The 21,191-nt window shown below is 34.3% G+C and overlaps 2 protein-coding genes across 2 annotated transcripts; both read left to right on the top strand.

Moving 5' to 3' along the window:
- Nucleotides 1-1,234: 1,234 nt before the first annotated feature.
- On the top strand, nt 1,235-16,744 carry LOC132704425 (venom carboxylesterase-6-like). The gene is made up of 11 exons (XM_060674418.1): nt 1,235-1,335; nt 1,391-1,549; nt 3,611-3,742; nt 3,801-3,957; nt 4,007-4,192; nt 7,045-7,253; nt 11,878-12,055; nt 12,803-12,969; nt 14,342-14,471; nt 14,536-14,695; nt 16,519-16,744. The coding sequence occupies exons 1-11, from the start codon at nt 1,294-1,296 to the stop codon at nt 16,706-16,708; spliced, it is 1,710 nt and encodes a 569-aa protein (XP_060530401.1). The 5' UTR covers nt 1,235-1,293; the 3' UTR covers nt 16,709-16,744.
- Nucleotides 16,745-17,818: 1,074 nt separating this feature from the next.
- LOC132705148 (probable cytochrome P450 6a20) lies at nt 17,819-21,191 on the top strand. The gene is made up of 4 exons (XM_060675583.1): nt 17,819-17,953; nt 20,258-20,550; nt 20,631-21,100; nt 21,160-21,191. Exons 1-4 carry the CDS (start codon nt 17,819-17,821, stop codon nt 21,189-21,191), a joined length of 930 nt encoding a protein of 309 aa, XP_060531566.1.

Raw genomic sequence — 21,191 nt, 5'->3', positions numbered from 1 at the left:
TTTTATTTATGATGAATATAAGACTTATTTGTAAAATATAACAAAAATCAGGTTTCAAGTAGTAGTATGAACTGATTATAAGTCAGATATTAATATTAAAAATAAACCTATATAATGCTGAGGTTTCATCCAGTTGTACCAAGAAGTATTAATACCTTTCTTTAAAGGTCTATATATAGAACGATCCAAGAGTTGGTAAGAATAAAGGAGTGGAAACGAAAGTACCACAATGCCATAATGTCATTATCTTTACAAGAATCTGGAACCTGTATGGAAATGTGAGAAGAATGATTGTCGAGCTAGAGTAAAACTTTGTATTATTAACTGTATATTATAAAAAGTCCATCTCTGGTAAAATGATCCTGGAATCGAATCCGATGACAATTAACATCAACCTTTGACACATTATCCAAGTTCAAATTAACATTTGAAGAATTAAAACTTCTTGCTCGAGAAAGGCTTGTTGGTTGTGCACACCCAATTGATAGTTGAGGATTTCTTTTCATGAAGGAGGGTAACTAATTTTCACTGACACACAATAACGCGTTTTACCACAAACCGTGACGCGCGTTTCGCCAACCAAGTTGGCATCTTCAGGAGAAGATTAAAACTGTGTGTTAGTGCAGTGCCGAAGGTTCCAGTCAAGAGTTTGATCATTTTCACTGGTTCCTTTATTTTATACTTAACTGCTGATAAATATGCAAGTTTTCGAATCTTTTTTTCTATTTACGATGTATTGTATCATTAACTGTTCTTGCTGCAGATGGGAAATTCTATAAATCAAATTTTTTGGTAGCTGCTCGAATAAATTAATTTTCTCTAAACAGTCAGAACAAGTATTACAGATACATATAAATATACACATATTATTTCAATGCTCAGTTAATCACATAAATAAAAGCCATTTAGAAACTCTGCTTAAATTATATACTAACTTCAAAGCTTAACAATAGCTAACGAGACCAGAGATTGTCGAAAATTGTCAGTATTTCCACGCCTGTCTTCTAGTCTTCTTTCCGAAATATATCAACTCTCTTTTCCTACCTTCATTTGAATTGTCCTTTTTGAATCATATTAACTCCATAGACGAAAAAAAGAAGTTTGGAAGTCAAATCGTTCACGTATCGAGAACAGATACGTATGTTATCCTCCAACTCACATTCAAGCCAATCAACGCCGTTATCCATAAGTAACACTTAATTTTTTTATCACAACGACTGTTATTAACAATAATGATAAAGTTACGAATCCGCATTTAGCCGCTAACTTTGGAATCGCGAAACTGGAGCGGAGATGACGAGGATCCAAATACTCTGCGCGATTTTCGCGTTTTTGGTAATGCTATTTCGTTTAGTCGATGAGCGGGACGTGTTTATAAATGGCATTTTAGTCACACTCCGGTGGCCAATACGTTGGGGAGCAGGTGATTGTTCAAACGGCCAATGGACAAATCAAAGGCGTTACCCAGCAGACGAGGAACGGAAGCTTTTATAACTCGTTTTTGGGCATCAGATACGCCCAAGCCCCCGTGGGAGAATTGAGGTTCCAGGTGAGAAGCTTCAAATTGTAAACGCAGTGTACCTTATTTTTTAAAGGCCTAGTTATGCAATAACATATCTCTTCTACTTAAATAATTCTTAAACCCGCTTAGTCAGAAGGAAATATTTGCATTAATCTTAAATAAGATCTTCTCATCTTAGTTGAAAAATGCTTCTCTGGACGTATTTCTTATAGATATTCTTATTCAAAAAAATCAGAACTAACGTTGTATACAGAAAACCTACTATGATTGACCCTAATGCATTGTCACATCACCATCAGACCCAGACCTTTATAACTTTTCTATTTACGATTTCCTCTTTTAAAATCAATTTTTATACGATGTTGTAAATTTGAAAATATAAGAGTAAATAGAAAATAGAAATCCTTTCAGATGTCTATTTTATCAGCTGGACGTCCATGTTATGTTAATTTACTTTTAATGGAATACATCAGTGAGTTCGAGATTATAAAACAAAACTAAAATATCGATAGCGATGTATCGATAATTAACAGTATCAAATTCGCATTTGAAATGGGCCCGATGCGGACGTTGTTGGGGTTCAAATCTGCCTTTGTTCTCTCTCTGCTGAAAAAGTGGTATAGGTTGTTCGGACATTTCCTGAACTAAATATGGATAACTGAAAAGGAACTTTACACATTTCAATGAATTTCGAGTAATTAAAAACGGCTTTCCTTGGGTTATCAATCTTGTGTTGAGTGAAATGTGGGGTGAATTCTGGATATTTTATGTATTTTATTTATAGCAAAGATGTCAAACTTATTACATCAAGGATACTTATACATTCTAACATTAAGAATACGGTACAACCATATTCTTATATCGAAAGTATGTTATAGTTGGACCAGAAATATAGTGCTTTTACAACCGACCCCTACTGTTTATTGCTCCAAAACTGCAGCCCCTTATAGAACACCTACACTAACAAGCGCGATATAATTATATTCTTCTAGGGTTTATAAGCGTCGTTGATTATACGCCTAATTAGATCTGCGTGTCGTGAAGTACCAGCATCTTCTCTAAATTTCCTCTTGACTATCTCATTTGCAACAATTTTTCTTACAGCTGACCTCGGAACTTTTTTTAGTTTTGCTTTTGTTGCTGCTCCTACTTCCCCTTCTGAATTTATTATTAAATTGTAGACATTCAAACTAATTTGTTTAGCATTCGAAGACAAATGGATCCGTTTTTTATTTACTGAAGTGGTTCGTCTTCGAAATTGTCATTAGGTTCGACTACCATCTCCAATCCTGAGTTATTTTCCATGTTTTCTTCTAACAGGAGAACATCTGCTTCGTTCCACGGTCTCCACATTTTAACGCGTTAAAGGACAGGAACCTTCAAAAAATGTTTAATTGTAAGATTCTAATCAATATTTATCTGTATTCCATCGCGAATAAATATAAATAGAAAAACTATGTAGAAGACACAAAAATATAAGAAGAAGAATGCTGTTAATCGACGGGCACACAAGACAAAAATTATTATTTTGAACCCTTTGAATTATACAGTGAAAACAGCCTCGCAGGATCAAGGCTCGAGAATCAGGTACATAAATACGTACTTATTGGAAGGATCACAGTCAAAGACCACCGTAATATATACGAAGATATTGCAATTTATATTAAACTCTGATGTCACCTGATGTTAAAATAAACGCTTCTACTTATTCGAAAATACCCCTCAGCATCAATGCTTAATCAAATTTCAAACGGTCCATTTACGTTTGAAATAAAAAGTTCAAGTTTCTACAAATATTCGTTACGGTCCGTCTCAGAATAAACATCTGTTGTCCGAAGGTCTAAACGTCAAAGCAATAAATGCACTATATTCTTGGTCGTACTATACGTTTTGTCGTTGTTTTTAAAATAGGAATATCGTTTCTACTTCTAAAATTATAAATCATCAATTTAGGAGGCAAATAAAGAGATGCTGCAATCTCAAAAGCAGAATTAGTAATTCCGAAATAAAAATTTGAAACATTTTAAAACCTGACTGTTTACTACTCGAAAATTGAAAAATACTAAAAGAAGTCATACTTAATTGCAGCCTCCAAAGGCTGTCGAGCCTTGGGACGACGTCTTCGATGCAACATACGAAAAAGGCATATGTTACCAGGTCACTTTGGACAGCGACCTCGAAACCGAGGACTGCTTAATGTTGAACCTTTTTACTCCGGCGGTAACCGTTAACGTTGTTACTCAAAAACGAAACCTTTAAACGATCATTTGGTGTACAGGTCAACGATCCAAATGCCAAACTGCCGGTCTTGGTGTTCATCCATGGCGGTGGTTTCGTCGAAGGCACCGGCATATTGGAATGGGGAGTGGGGCCGAATTTCTTCATCGACTACAACACGATCATGATTGCAATCAACTACAGAGTCGGACCGTTTGGTAATACGTGTGCTGTGGTGTCGGATTTTCTCTATGGTAAGCGTTGCAGGTTTCATCTCAACCGGAGATGAAGTGGTACCGGGCAATAACGGCATGAAGGATCAAGTACTGGCGCTGCAGTGGGTGCAGCGGAACGTGCAGTATTTCGGAGGAGATCCCAACAAAGTCACCATCTTCGGTCAAAGTGCGGGAGCTGCCTCGGTTTCGTATTTGCTCTTGAGTCCCAAATCAGTGGGTATGTCCGAAAGTCATATGGTTACGAGTCTTTTGATATTTTTTATAAAACTTCTGGATTCTTCCTGCGTCGGTTTTTGTTGATTTTTGGACTAGTGGGAAATCTGGTTTTGACTTTTGATATGTTGTCAGTGACGTTTTGTGTGGGATTGCTTTCTGTTTCATTGCTATTGCAAGGTTGTGGCGAAGTACATTTTGTGTGAAAATTATTAGAGAGTGTTTTCTACTTCATATCGCCTCCGGAAGTTTACTAGCATCATGGCAATCCTGAACTTGGAAAAACCGCTGCTCTGAAAAGATCTGCGGAAGACATGTTAAACCATACTCGCAGATTCCGCGGCCAGGATATTCTTCTTCCAATTAATCTTCTGCCCACAATCTTCCCCTGGATTGTCAAGTGATGCAGCTCATACTTTGGACCCCGCATTATGTGCCCCAGATAGACGATCTTTCTCCTTTTCACTTCTTTCAAAACCTCTAACTCCTTGTTCATCCTGATAATCATTTCTGTGCATTATTCTATAGGTCCACATCTCAAATGCCTCTATTTTTCTTTCATACACTCTGTTCAGTGTTCAAGTTTCTACGTCATAGTACAGCACTGGGAATACATGCGTACTGTGAGATCTAGGCTCGGGTCGCGGCTACAGAGCATCTTTTTCATTTTGACAAATGCGGATCTTGATTTCGGAACAGTAATCGACGGTACGGGTGATATTTGTACCCAGATAAGCCTCCTGATTAAAGTAAAGGTTGACAATGATCCAGGTTTTTCTGATTTAGCACTTCTATTAACTGGTTATGCCTCACTTTATCAAACGAATTGTTGTAATCTATGAAGCAGGCGTAAACTTCCTGATTGACATCGAGACAGCGTTGTATGAGGATATTGTACGCAAATAATGCGAGTTCTGTAACCGTTTCTAAAACCGAACTGGGTAAAGTCTGCTCATAGATATAAGAAAGTGACTAACTGATGCGAATTAAGGAAAGACCCGGGCAAGCTGTAAGAATGAAATATGGCCGAACAGGTCCGTACTTTGCTTAGAATTTAATTATTTGGGGTTTTGTTAGGAAAGATACTAAACAATATTTATTTATTTATGTTTAAATCTAAAATAAAATTACAAATTATTTTTATTACCTACTTAAATTACTTTAAATTATTCACGTAATATATCAGTATCACTATCGCTATCATCGCCTGTTCTAATTATTATTTGTTCTATATTATTTGCAATATGGATATACGATCGTTCTGCTTTTTCTATATGTTTAACAGAATTTGCCCATCTTTGTGGAGGGATGTTAAAAACTTCGGTTTCTATAAGTTCGAGGACATTGGAGTTAACACGGGGAAAAACATTGTTACGACGAATGGCAGATTTCAGTTGGCGCCAAACATGTTCAATGAGATTAAATATACAGTGGTAAGGTGGTGGAAAACTGTATGCCCTAGATTTTTTGCATGATTATCACAGGTAGTTTCGAGCTTTGTAGAACCTCAGTTAATTGCTTTTTGGTATAATCTTCGCGAAAATAAATATCTTTATTATACATTTAGTTTTGGATTGTTGCTTTTGTGTCACATGAGGAAGGGGTTTTAGTCAACCGTCTACTGTGAAAACTTGAATTGTCCATTACAATGGCGCTTTTAGGAGGAACATTTGGAACTAGCTTGTTCTTAAACCAACTTTCAAATAAATCAGCGGCGGTGTCTTCATGGTAATCCAGAGAAGAATCTTTAATATTTTTCGCAGACAGAGAAAGTCCATTTGGAATAAAACCATCTTTAGAACCAGCATGCAAAATAGTTATTCTTTTACCTTTTTTTGATGGCGCGTTTGTTTTATATTTATCAGTTGAGTCAACCCAACCCTTTTCCGGGGTATCATAAGTGTCGAACCAGGTTTCATCCAAGTAAATAATTGGCCTCTGTTGTTCTTTGTAAATCCTAATTTGTTCTAGATATTCCACTAGCCAAACTTGCCTTTTGTCAATTGTTTTAAGTCTAAACCCCATGTGTTGAATACACTTCCATAAGGTAGTTTTGCCATATTTAACACCGGTTTCATCTTTTTCAAGCCTCCTAATTAAGATATCTAATGTAGGCACGCTTTGTTCCTCGTAAATTTCACGCCGTTTTATATCTTGATCACTTTCATCTTCCCTCGAGAAAATGTCAGCATCGCTTCTTTTTTTCCTCGCTGAAATGGGATTATTCACAATTTTCCATACATTCGATCTTGGAATTTTCGTCAATTGTGGCCGTCTCTTCTAAAGATGCTTGCTTGCTGGCACCACGTTCAATGAGAGTCAAATAAACATTGATTATAACTTCCTTAGTCTCAATCGAATAGTGTTTTCTACATTTGGACGGGAGCATCTCCTGAGATACACTAGACTCGCACATATTTTGCATAATTCGCACACGATTCAACACACGCTGTATTACACACTAATAAACTTAAACTAAGTAGTATACCAAACCAAAGAATATTAAATACAGGCAGGTATAAAATTTATTTTGTATTACGGACCACAATTTTACCTGAATTTAAATTCCGAAACTTTTTATGTTTTCTATATTAACAGTACTCAATTTTTGTTTTTTCCCAAAAATACAAAATTTTAAAATCTTTAACAACTAATTCAATAAAACAAAATATAAATAAATAAAAAATAATAAAATAAAGGGGTCTCTTTTAAATGGTCTTTAAGATTGAGTTGTGTCGAGTTGGTAACTCTTAATTACTTGACACGAAACTACATCATAACTTATAATTGAAAGCCGTTTTCAATTACAAGTAAAAATAAAACCACTTTCAACAATTCGGTGTTCTGTTATTCCAGGCTTATACAGGGCAGCGATTTGTGAAAGCGGTTCCGCGTTGAGTCCATGGGCGTACCAAAGGGACCAGATTAATATCACTTACATGACGGCCGGATATCTAAACGCAGACTTCAAAGAATCCAGAAATTCAACTGCCTTATTAGCGTTTCTGCAGAGCGTCTCAGCTACCGAGCTCGATCAAGCTTCAGTTAACGTTACCAAAAAGCTGGTAAGTACGAAAAGGTTAAAGGTTAAGGCAAATAAAAACACTACCCACTATTAATATTTTTTAACAACAAAATTGTCCGTTAATAAGTAGTAACAACCTTTTTGAAAAAAACTGGAACAAGTTGTTGAAAGTGTCCTCTACCTTGAAGGATACATGCAGAATTTACGTACTTCATATTCGTACTTCTATTTTTTGAAGTATTTTAATAAAACAGATCGATTAATACTTAATTAAGATATAATGATGATAATAATTTTCTACATATTAACGATATGATCATGCAGAGAAGAGGCTTTTATTTTTTTGATTTATTTTTGGATTGAAAAAAGATTGTAAGAACAATTTTTATTTTAAGAGAATAAGTGGCGTACCATGAATGACTAACAAATAGTGCCTCTTGATAAAAAAATATATATATATTTTATTTTTGTCTGTATCTCAGAAGTAAAGAAGCTTTGAACATATGTTCATATGCAGTTTTCTTCTTAAAACGGACCCAAAAAATATTGATATTCAATTATAAAACACCCTGTGTAGTGGAAAAAAAGTTAAACTTTTGTTTATACTTACAAATTAGATTTAAATACCTCTCCTTTAAATTCTCACAACATTAATTAACATTTTATGGTCATTTTTCGATATATATAGTAGCAGGTAGTTGGTAAATATTACATTTGATAAAGACACGGTGTTGTCGAAACAATTGTCATGTCATATTATATAATTTTTTTTTGCGTAATTTGCGTAATTTAATTCAAGAATATAATATTGGAGGTTGAGGGTTCATGAATATTAGTCTACAAGTTGAAATGTGGACCTTGTCCCAAAATTTATATCGGACAAACATGTAGAGCATTAACGAACATAAAAGGGCCTGTAAAAATAGAAGTTCGGATTCTAACTATGCCATTCAATTAAATTCAGAAATGCCCAACTCGTTGAAAAAGCAATAAACTAAACTTAACGACCAATTTGATTTAAATGCGTCTCCGTTGTTAAATTGAAATTTATAAACCTATACCCGTAATTAAAAATCAGTTACTACCTGTTTTTACATATAAGTATCGGAGCATAGTCATATATTGTATTTGATAAAGCCAACACAGCTGTCATAAAGAATTAAAAACTGTGATAATCTGAATTTTTTTTGTTCTAACTTAATTTGTATTATTTATCAATTTAACAAATAGCCTTTTGCTTTTACTGGGAATACCTGATATCGTAGGTAATTCTATAAATCTATTTATATATAAGAAGGCGGCGATAAAGTACCTAATAAACTTGGATTTGGTAATAAAATACAGTAAATATTATTGAAAAAATGCATGTTTTTCCTGCTCCTTGCTGATTGGTGACATTTTGTGGAAAAAACAAGGATGCAAAAAGATATCTTTCATTTGACATATTTAACCGAGCATCGCGGTTATCGCAAAGCTCATATGATATATGATATCTACGTCGAATTCCACAAATAAGCCGGAGACAGGAATTTCGCACTGCTTGAATTCTACGTTTGTCATTAAAGTCAATGCGAGGCCCGTAAACGGCATTGCCAGAGTTATATTTTGACATGTGTGTCTTAAAACGCATATTACTGTCGTAAGGTTACGAGCTGAAGATGCTGGATGTATTATGCAGATGGTAAAGTAATAATAATATTTATTGAAAAAACATCCTTTTCCAAAAGAAATCATTTTACAGTAAAGGACTTATAGTGGGGAAAATACTGCCCTAAATTAACTCACAACTACTACTAGTGGTTAGTTATAGACTTTTTTATTTTTTTTTTACATTTTATTCATTCGATTGTGTAACACTTGTATTGTTTTCTTTAACTTTTTTAAAAGTTTTTTTTTACTTTATTGTCGACATTGAGATCTTTCCGTTCATTAGGTAATTCATTAAAATATTTTACTGGATAATACGCATAGCTTCTTTGTTCATTTGATTTTGTATGTATTTAATTTTTAATTCACTATAGTGATACACTACCGAATTCGCTGCAAACGCTTGTTGATACTTCGTGGTCTATCTGCATCTTGTTCTTTTACTCCAATACTTTATAGAATACGCTTCTGAAGCAGACCCGGCGGGTCAAACGATGAAATGTAGAGACCTCCCCAGCCTATGATTGCGTACAACACCATGGAAAAGTATTCCTAGATATATACTACTGGCAACTCTTTTCAGTTTATTTGGTTGTTGATAGTTCGGGTCATGGTTTTGCTGTTATTGGTATAACACGACCAAAAGTATAGTGCATTTATTACTTCGATGTTTTAAGTATTTTACAGTACCTTAACCGCAGACCTTCGCAGGACTCTGGTAAAACCTATCCCAACAGATTTTTATTCTGCAAAAACTTGAGATTTTTCTTTAAAACGTAAATGGACGGTTTTATGTTTGATAGAGCATTGGTGCGGTGTATAAGAAGGAATGACACTGCGTCAAAATTTAGTGATAGTACCATAAACGTAATTCGGCAAAAGGTAGCAAAAATATCAGTAAGAAACGAGTAATGACTTGATCATTGAACTAGGTGACGCGATAGCGATGATTTTTTAAGTGACTGCTACTTTGTTATTATTATATTAATTATTTTGTATTTTATTAATAATACTATGTAAAAATGTAATGAAATAGGACGTAATAAATTGTTACTTTGTACTAATTTTTGTATGTACATGTTTCAAGACTTGCTTGTTTGCGTAGGTGGATAAATTCCTAGTACGATCCTGGAATGGTTACGGTTAAGTGTCTACTCGATTTGGAGCAATAAACAGTAGGCAAAGTGAGTCGCGGGTCGGTTGTAAAATAACTACATTCCTGGTCTAAGTATACTGCAGTATCTTGCAAAACCAACAAATCATTTATGTATAAGATGAACAATATCGGTTCAAGTATTGAGCCCAGAATTACTACAACATTTGTTTTAACTGGCTGACTTTTAATGCCAATTACCCTTACACCTTGGCGTCAATCTTTCAGATTACTTACTTTCAAGATCAAACTTACATCCCTTATTCCCATATTCTTCAATTTGGACACTAGTATATAGTGATGAACTGTATCAAAAGCTTCAGTGTAGTCTAAAAATACCACAACTGTTGCTAAGCTGAGAGTTAAGTTTCATAGATAAATAAAAAATGAATGAAAGTTAATGTGTTGTGTTTATTAACTAAGTTGCATAACCTGATAAAAATAAATTTTTCTTAGAGCTAGAGCGATTGTCTATCTTCATGCCTATTTTTAGCAGCCCTCACTGCTCGTTTTTAACCATTTCTCCTCGAATTTTTCGAAAGTATCTGCACTCGTCTGCAAATTTTTTATCTCGGTAAAGGTAGGTCTTATGGGATCGCCGTTGATAGAGAAATGATCACCGTCGAAAAAAAAATTTTTTTTTGTCTGTCCGTTCTCCGTTCTCGTCTTTTGGTTTTTCCTGAATAACTTTGGAACCGTTGGGGCTATAAGAAATGGCCCTGATCCGAAGCCAGTATCCATCTTTTTTTCGCGATTTTCGACTGTTTTTTGGACATTGCTATGAAACAGGATAAGTGTCCGAAATTTGAAGTAATCGACTTCATATTTGGCACATATATGCAGCTTTGCCGCGTGATGGAACCTATTGAAAATGGGGGGCTGGGGGGTCGGGAAGTATTCTAAAAAAATAAAAAAAGTGTCCGAAATTTGCAGATATCAACTTCAAATTTAGCAGAGAAGTAAAAGTGCGTGTCCACATTTAAACTGTAACTGTAAACAAGTATATTTGAAATACATTTCATTTTTTTTTACGCGCTACGAACTTGCCCCGCCCAGTGAAGATTTTTCTACAGCTATCTCGTTATTTTTAGATTTTGTTGATTTTTGACTTTTATGCCTACATTTATACGTGATAGCTTATTGATATCTTGAGTTCTCTTTATAAAAATTTCATTATTAGGTGTTCTGCAATTTGTTGCCAATTTTCAGACACAAATAATTTCGAGAATGTGTTCTTATTGATTTCAGATTTTTTTTGAAGTTTGTACTTTATATTATTGCCATAAACGGAAACGAAAACATCATCACAATTCCCAATGCAATATGTAAAAGTATTCCTCATAGATTCATAACCATTTTGCAATAGGTAGTAGAAGTATTGTTTAGTTTTATTATTAAACTCAATAATATCTAACCTATCATCCATTAATACATGATTTGTAACGTTAAATTGTTCGTTTACCTTTTGACAGCCTTTTTCATTTATTTTTGATCTGTTCCATCTTTTACATTTTCTATCTCAATAAGCAGGACACTGAGGAAAAAAATGTTTGGCGAAAATACATTATACAGAGTGGTCACAAATGACCATCAAAAAATTTTTTTTTCTAATTAAAAAAACTAATTTTTTAAGAAATGAAAAGAAATTTCAATTGTTGCCAGGACAAAAATACGTAATTCTAATTTGACATTTAGTTGCCACCAACATGAAAATTTTATTTCTAGTAGTATTTCTCTTTTTTCCTCAGTATTATTGAAATAACCGAAGATCTCCTCTCGGAATTTGGTCTCAATTTTCTATTCGAAATGTTATTATCTTGAATTGGATGTATCACACCCAACCTTTCACTTTCGTTGGTTCCAGAGTACCACAGGCAACTTTCAGCTCTCCAAAGGTTTCTATTATACGCCTGTTCTGGAGCCAGAACATGGCGGCGCCTTCCTTACTAGACGTATGTACGAGAGTTTCGAAAATGGCGAATTCATCAGGGTCCCCACTTTGATCGGCATCAATTCGGAGGAATCGATTTTTATGCTGAACCGTAAGTAATAATGATATAGTAATACTCGACTTTAATACGAAAAAAAGTTTCTTTGGCTCTACTGAAAATTTAAAATATTTTGGTGATACAGAGTGTCCCCCGACATAAACTTTGTTATTTTAAATAGAACACCCTATATATTTCGACGTTTTTGAAATCCCCGGTTAAAATTTTGCATAGTTTATGCAGAAATTGAGGTTATGTGACTAAGGAGATGATGCACCACTCAATCAGTTTAACAGATCCGCTTCAGCTTATACAGGGTGAATTTGGCGAATTCGATTAACAAAATCTCAAGATTTTCATAGGGAACACTCCATATTTTCATTCAGATATCAATTCTAGCACAAAAAATAAGGTAAACTTGTAATTTATCTTATATTTAAATATTACTTAATTTTTGAGATATTCGAGGGTTAACATAACACCCCTATAAATTCTTGGTGAATTTAAAACTGCAAATATTAGGTCACTTATTGGTAATATTAGGATTTTTTTAAATAGTAAAGACATGATGTTACTTCTTTTAAAGGTTTAAGGTGTAGGCGCAAAGCTAACTAAACAAGGTAAAAAATTTGAATAAATAAAATTATAAAACAAACGTATCTCCGTATAATTTTCTACTGTTCCCAATACAATAACTGGAATCACAAATTCACAATTACGCAATTTATGCCGAGTAACAGAAACCAATAAATAAATAAATTAAAAAGAAGAAAAAAATTAATTCAATGAATATTTTCGCAGGAGTCCTGCATAGAACCCTCAAAGAGTACGACAACGATCACAAGCTGATGGTCCCCTTCGACATGCACATTGCAGACGAAGCTGTCAAACAGAAGGTCGGGGATTTGATTAAACAGAACTACACTCCAGACATCGCGTGGGAATATAACAAACCCCGAGGGATCAACGTAAGTAGCCGACCTTGGCACGGAGGTAGCTGGGCAAAAAGGATATTGGAGGAAGCAGATGGCTAGAAAATGCCATTGAAATTAAAATTCGCCGATAGTAGTAATGAATTCGTCTCGAAATTATTCAACATATTTAATTAATAATAATACATACCTAAACCTAATGGTTTTTGCAATATTTTTTTTCTGAAAAACCTACAACTTGTATTAAGTATGTTATATATCTATTTTCAATGCATCGAGATTTATTTTAACTTTTACAATACTATTTTATTTATTTATATTATATTATTATACCAACAATCAACAATATCAATGGTGGAAGTTATAACGTTCAGTTCATCATTCTGAATATCGGTATTTTGGACCAGTTTCACGTAGAATCTTTTCTTTTGTATATTTCGTTTTAGCTTTCGCCAGATGGCAATGATCAGATTCATTAACCTTTGGCATTAAGACTATGTCGATTTAATTAGATTTCGTTAGTTTGAGGCTTTGATCTATTTGTTTGTAAAATTCTTCTATGTCTTGTAATTTTTCTAATTGTCTAATTTGCCAGCTGTTTGGTTTGCGCAGCAGCTGGAGCACGGAAGGTCTTTCGAACTGTCGAACTTGCTAACGTTTCGCCAATCATCCTCTTCGCTTCTTCAGTGCTTAACTAAAACTGTTAACGGTTAGATAACTTAACCTCCAAGATCATTTGTTTATTTGAATTCTCTTCCAGTTTTATCCAAACCATTTTATCTCTAAAGGGATGTTATTGTTAACGGTTTAACTTGAACTTCAGTTTTTCAACTAAGGAGATTAAGATGAGTTATTGTTATATGAAAACCATGTTACAGAAAATTATATATATATATATATATATATATATATATATATATATATATATATATATATATATATATATATATATATATATATATATATATATATATATATATATATATATATATATATATATATATATATATATATATATATATATATATATATATATATATATATATATATATATATATATATATATATATATATATATATATATATATATATATATATATGTATATATATATATATATATACGGAGTTCAATAAGCGAACGGATGATATCCCGGAATATAGTGTCATCACATTTTTCCATCCGTGAATCAATACGTGAATATATATATATATATATATATATATATATATATATATATATATATATATATATATATATATATATATATATATATATATATATATATATATATATATATATATATATATATATATATATATATATATATATATATATATATATATATATATATATATATATATATATATATAAATTATTTACAAAATTCTTTGCAATTTTTAATTCAAGTTCCACTCCAACCAAGACTTCGACAAGTCCATCATAAAGCAAGCGGAATTGCAAGCTCCCTACGTTCCGGTGTATTTCTACGAATTTACATATCACGGCGAGATGAACAATAACCACAGGGTACTGAACGGTAAGCGAAACCAGCTTACAAGGGAAAAAAAATGTATTGACGTCAATTCGATTTCCGAAATCAGGTTCGACCGGTGTGGCCCACGGCGACGAGCAGAACTACATCTTCAACAGGTGGTTTAGTCAGGAAATTCCCGACAATACCGACCTGAGCGTTTTCCCGGAGGCTGACGTCAGAGTGCACGACAGATTCATGACATTGTGGACAAATTTCGCCAGGGAACTGTACGTACTTTCTCGCTTTCATTCGTTTAAGTTTTATTTATGACACTGATTTTTTTACAGTAAATCTAAATGCTTTTACATTGGGCTCCAGTACTTTTTTGTTGGTCAATCTTTTCACCCGTTTAGTCTTCTGTAAAGTCATATTTCGTATCATATATTTGCTCATGACTCCATTACATAGACGTGTATAGAAACAAATATAGCACCTAAGGAGTCTGATTTTGATGCCCATGTTGCGACTGTGACCTTTAAACAATTTTAACATTTGATTGAAGGCTTCTCTCGCTTTCTTTTTGCCTTTTTTGGTTGCCTCTGGTCAGGACTTCATTCCATAGAAGAGTATAGAAAAAAATATAGCACTTAAGGAGTCTGATTTTGATGCCCATGTTGAGACTCTGACCTTTAAATAATTTTGCCATTTGACTGAAGGCTTCCTTTGCTTTCTCTATTACAATTCTAATTTCTTGCGAGTGAATGCTCATTAATTATGGTTCCCGATTGGGGTCTGTTGATTGCTTCTAGTGAGCTGTTCATGCTATCGGTAAATATAACATTGTTGTTGATTGCGTCGGTTTACTATACTGATTGTAATTCTCAGATCTTTATCATCCATTACCATGTCTCTTAAAACCTCCATCATCTTTTCGTGCTTCATTTTATCTAAGGCATTTTGATGGGCATTACTCTTAGTTACTCTTTCTTCGCACATTTATTATATTCACTGATGGATGATTTTATGGATCACCTTTAGACAATGGTTCGTTGGTCACCACATGTTTCGGCTCCCTGTTTCTTTGGTAGTACTATAAATTCTTTTAGTGTGATAATAGCGGCTCTAGCCTCTCTTTTTTCAGATAATAATTCTTCTATGGACTTTTTCCAAGTCTGCTTGATGTGTTCTCTATCTACAATACATCTTCTTTCTTCAATTTTCTTACTGAGTATTCCTGCAACTTTTCTTACTCTCGTACTCTGTATTTCTCTCTCAATGCTTTTGTGTATTGTGAGATTGTTCTTTTGCTTTCTTCTTTGTTTATTTGTTCTTCAGTGGTAATAATCGACTCCTCATTTTGTCTGTACTTACAATTGATCTCCTCTCTTATTTGCTCTCTTACTGTGTTATTTTTAAGTATCCTAAGATTATATTTCGGTTGTTTAGTTTTTTGCATAACCTTGAACTTCGTTCGAAACTTTCTGTAAAGCTGTTTTTATATCTCCGATTTACCAAAATACATTTTATCTAGTTTCGAATGATGGTGTCTTCTCCATCATCCGTGGGAGATGCCCAGGTATCCAGTCGTCTAGCTGGTAACTTATAAAAGCTATTCGCTATTACTAGCTTTTCTCCTCTTTTATTTCTAACACCAAGTCCATAAGGTCCAATGTCTTCCCTTCCTTGGCATTAAAATCAATATAAGGAGTGCCGCATTCAGCTTCAGGAGCATGATCCTTTCGTTTAAAGGGACAAAATTGGTGACGTAACTGGAAATGTCTCTTCTAACAATACTTCCCACGCCATGTTCGAATATACTCTGTAGTTTTCGATGTCGCGTTAGCTAGAGTCATCACCATAATCTCTATATTCAGTCTTTGCGTCTCTTTCAAGGCGTTGTGCCAAGTGTTTTTGTCCCTACCAAAACATTACTCAGTATATTTTAATTTTAAATGGTCTAAATTTTGCGGACTTTCGATATTAAACATTCCCAGAGGAAAAAGTCCGGTGGAGTAATATCTGGAGGTCTCGCAGGCAATTCTATTGATCCCTTTCTACTAATAGATTCTCCCGGAAATCCCGTATTGTTTAGTTAATCTCGTTATTTTAGAAATCCAACGCCCGTACAAGACGAGGTTCTTCAGAATATAATTTGGCCCACCGTTCAGCCTGGTCAGTTCAGATTTTTGGAGATAAGCAATGATCTGATCATCAGGAACGAGCCACCGAAGAACGAAATGTACGCGTTCTGGAACGAACTTTACGAGACTTACGCTACCAAGCCGTACGACACATTTTAAGTGAACGTTTTGCAAGTATATATTAAAATCGACAATCCGGATGCTTTTATTTGTTACCCTTGTTTCTTTACCCCCCGGTCCTTCACCGTGAAATCTATAAGAACGTTAACAAAATACTTGGTTCAAATAGGTTAAGCTCATTTTGGGCATAAGTATATACTCAATTTCTAAAGTATCTTTTAACAAAGTGAATTGATTTGTCTGATTATTGGCATTATATACCTGTCCTGTTTAATCTTGTCCCAGTTTTATATTGATAAAAATGGAGATATTCGTAATGTAAAATTTGTAGCTCCCAAATATCGGCTCCCCTGTACATTCTATAGCAAAGTTGTAATACATCTTTTTGAAGGGGCCGGTATGATTAACTCATTAGCCATGGACAAGTCTGCCTTGATAGCAACCATATTATCTATGTTTGTAATTGTTTTAGCAATGTCCTACTTTTGAAAACTAATCAAAACTAAAGATCTGCAGAGTAAGTTAAATAACTTAAGATATTTCAAATGGGTTATAATGTTCATCGGTTAAATTTTGCACTGGTAGGAACTTATACGGGTGAAACTTTATGATATTTTAGCATTCGTTGAATTTTACTATAGAACTTTCCGGATAACTTTTTAACGTCAAGTATAGAATATTCAGGATTTCCTAAAAAATATGAAATATAAAAATTATAAAAGTAGATCTCAAAGTTATGATGACAAGTATCGTAATAGTAATAGTAATAGTAATATATCCTATTTCGGTCCTCAAATTGTTTACTTACATTTTTAATTGAAGGAACTCATCTACCCGGATATATTACGTCCGCTTGAATAACATAATTGTATTATTTTGATTAGTTATCATCAAATAAAGAGAACCAAAAATTTCAAATACTTAGGTTTCATAATATCTCAAAAAGGGACAACAGAGGAAGAAATGAACAGTAGACTAGGCCAGACGCGAAACTGTATCAGACAACTAAATCCAATACTCTGGGATAGACACATCACTCGACACACCAAATCACATATATTTAACACCATAGTACAGAGCGTAATGACATACGGCGCGGAAAACTGGGTGATCAACAAAAAATACTAAAGTAAAATACAGGCCACTGAAATGGAATACTGGAGGAGAAGTTGTAGAATTTCGAGAATAGACAAAGTAACAAACGAGGAGATCAGGCAGCGAATGGGCGTCAAGAAAGATACCTTAACATTGATTGAAGATAAGAGATTGGTATGGTATGGGCATGTAAGAAGAACGGACAGGAATAGGTGGATACACAAGATAACAGAATGGAGCCCCATAGGTAGATGAATCTATGGAAAAAAGAGGTATCGCAGATGAATGACAAGACAGAGATGGATGGAGGCGTAGGTTGAGAGAAGGGAGACAGCGACAGCTGTAAAAAACCCTATATATATATATATATATATATATATATATATATATATATATATATATATATATATATATATATATATATATATATATATATATATACATATATATATATATATATATATATATATATATATATATATATATATATATATATATATATATATATATATATATATATATATATATATATATATATATATATATATATATATATATATATATATATATATATATATATATATATATATATATATATATATATATATATATATATATATATATATATATATATATATATATATGTATATATGATTAGTTATCAAAAATAGAACATTGTTAAAACAATTGCATACATAGATAATATGGTTGCTATCAAGGTTGACTTGACCATTTTGTCCAGAAATCGAATAATAATTATTTTTAAACTGAAATATCTCGAAAACGGCTAAATGAAATGTCAATAAACTGTTTTTGAAATCAGGAAAAAAAGGTCTACGATTTAAGCTGATAGTATATAGGGCATTCCATTTTTTAAAGAAAGATGTTGCTGTCATTGTGACAGCTTGCTGACAGCTTGCGATGGTCGGTTGTTTTTTCTGACATTTGCATAAGATAATAGAGCAAAAATCTTCAAACTTTTGTATTTACACTATTTTTTCTGTTTCTGAACGCTGTCATCAAAAGAATGTATGGGCAGGCATAAGGACTATTAAAGGGGGTAAACAGTGATTTACCTGCAAATATATGTAATGTTGAGGATATAAATACTTTACACTTTACACTTCACTTTATAAAGTCTGTTCCCGATTTACAAATAGAGGAAATAGTTCAATCCCACGTACTTTTTCTTTTACCCCTGTAGCTGAAACTGATTTATATTTCCACAATCAATTTATGTATTCCCCATATTTTGCCTCAAATTGGAAATCCAACAACCTTAGGCAATATTCGCCCCATCAGTATTTTACTAACTTTTCAAAAATCTTCGAAAAGGTTATATCTGAGCAGATGCAGTTTCACTTAGGTAATAACAAGGTTATCCCCGTTACTCAATCAGGATGTAAAGCTGGACATAGTTGTACTATAGCTCAACTACATATAACCGATGATTTATTTAGGTCTACAGATGAAGACAAGCTGACACTACTAACCCTTTTAGACTATTCGAAAGCGTTTGATACCTTAATCATCAAATTTTTATTTCAAAGTTAAATTTTGTTGGTTTGTCAGAAGAATCTTTTAGCTTCATACCTACAACACCGATCTCAAGCGGTAACATATAATGTTCTTCATTCATAAATGTTACTAAAGGTATACCTCAGGGATCAATTTTAGGACCGCCTTTCTTAATTGTATATGGCTCCCGTTTTAGAAAATTTCTGTTGTCAAGTTGTCATCATTATTATGCAGGCGATACACAAATTTACCTTACTTTTTTTCCCGGTGAATCTAAGCAAGCCGTTGCAGCCCTAAACTGCATGACATGACCATAGTTTATGAGCATTTACAATTAAATGCTAGCAAATCCGCAGTAATCATTTTTGACCGAAAGGGTGAGAGGGAGAGATTTTTATTGGGTTGCCATGCTGTGGAGATTAATAATAAAAAAATTAAGTTTTGTGACTTGGTGAGAAACTTAGGAATGATAATGGACAAGTATTTGACATTTTCAGAGCATATTTCTAAATGTTTACAAAAGGCGTATTTAACGTTAAAACATAGAACAATGCTGTGTGAGTCTCTGGTTTTGTCACGACTAAGTTAGCACTTTCGAAAATCGATGGAATCGAATTTTCGAAAGTATCTGCGCTCGTATAAAAATTTTATATCTCGATAACGGTAGGTCCTATGGGATCGCCGTTGCTACAGAAATGATCACAGTGGAAAAATATTTTTGGTATATCTTTGTCCGTTCTCCGTTCTCGTCTTTTGGTTTTTCCTGAATAACTTTCGAACCGTTGGAGCTACAAAATTGAAATATCCCTACTTTTTAATCCTCCACGAGGCACATAGGCTTATAAGAAATGGCCCTGATCCGACGCCGGTATCCATCTTTTTTCGCGATTTTCGACTGTTTTTTGGACATGGCTATGAAATACGACAAGGGTCCGAAATTTGAAGGGATCAACTTAAAATTTGACAGCTGTATAGCCGGTTTTCGTACCCATCGATCCTTCGATAGTCGAGCTCATACTGACGACAGACTTCGAGCATTTCACGGCGCATTTCGAGGAGTTCCACCACCAGAACATCCTGAGTGCGAACCTGATCAACATGCAAGGCGAACCTTGGCGTCAGCTGCGTCGGAAGTTGACGCCCGTGTTCTCCTCCAGTAAATTGAGGATGATGTTTGAGGTAGTGGTGGAAAAGGCCGACGACCTCGCGGCTTTAGTGGACCGAGAGGTGGACCAAGATAGCGTCGACATCAAAGACGTATCGGCGAGGTATTCGGATTCGAATGTAACACCTTGAACGAGCACGATACGGACTTTCGAGAGTACGAGGAGTTTATCTTCACGTCCAGTACCGACACTAAAAGCTTGCTTCAAGTCGTGCCGGAAGCTCTAGCGGGCGAAAGCTCGCGCGTCTCTGCGGACGCCAAAGTGTTGCAGGATTTCTTCACTGGAATCGTGAAAGACACCATCGAATACCGCGAGAAGAACAATATCTTCAAGAAGGACTTCATGCACCTCATGATCCATCTGAAGAATAGAGGATATTTGAGCGCCGACAGGAAACTCCTCAAAACGGAGGAGGGAATGGGGGCGGACAGCCTCACGGAGTTTGAGGTGGCCGACCAATGCCTGTTCTCTTTCCTGGCCGGATATGAGACCTCAGCTACCACCATGGCGTACGCCATCTACGAGCTCACTCAAAACCCCGAAGCTCAGGTGAAAATAAGGGAGGAAGTGGACCGGGTTTTGAGGAACCACGGAGGAAAGTTGACCTACGACGCCGTTGCGGTTATGAAATGCACCGAACGTGTCATTCAAGGTAAATATACAGGGCGTTTCGAAATGAATGAAATTCGAAAAACTGGTGTTTCTAATCAGGACTGATCCAACGGTTACCTAAGCAAAGTTGA

This window comes from Cylas formicarius, unplaced genomic scaffold (assembly GCF_029955315.1).
Source record: "Cylas formicarius isolate icCylForm1 unplaced genomic scaffold, icCylForm1.1 PGA_scaffold_7__23_contigs__length_41026272, whole genome shotgun sequence".
NCBI classification, from domain to species: domain Eukaryota; kingdom Metazoa; phylum Arthropoda; class Insecta; order Coleoptera; family Brentidae; genus Cylas; species Cylas formicarius.
This window is presented reverse-complemented; position numbering and strand designations above follow the sequence as displayed.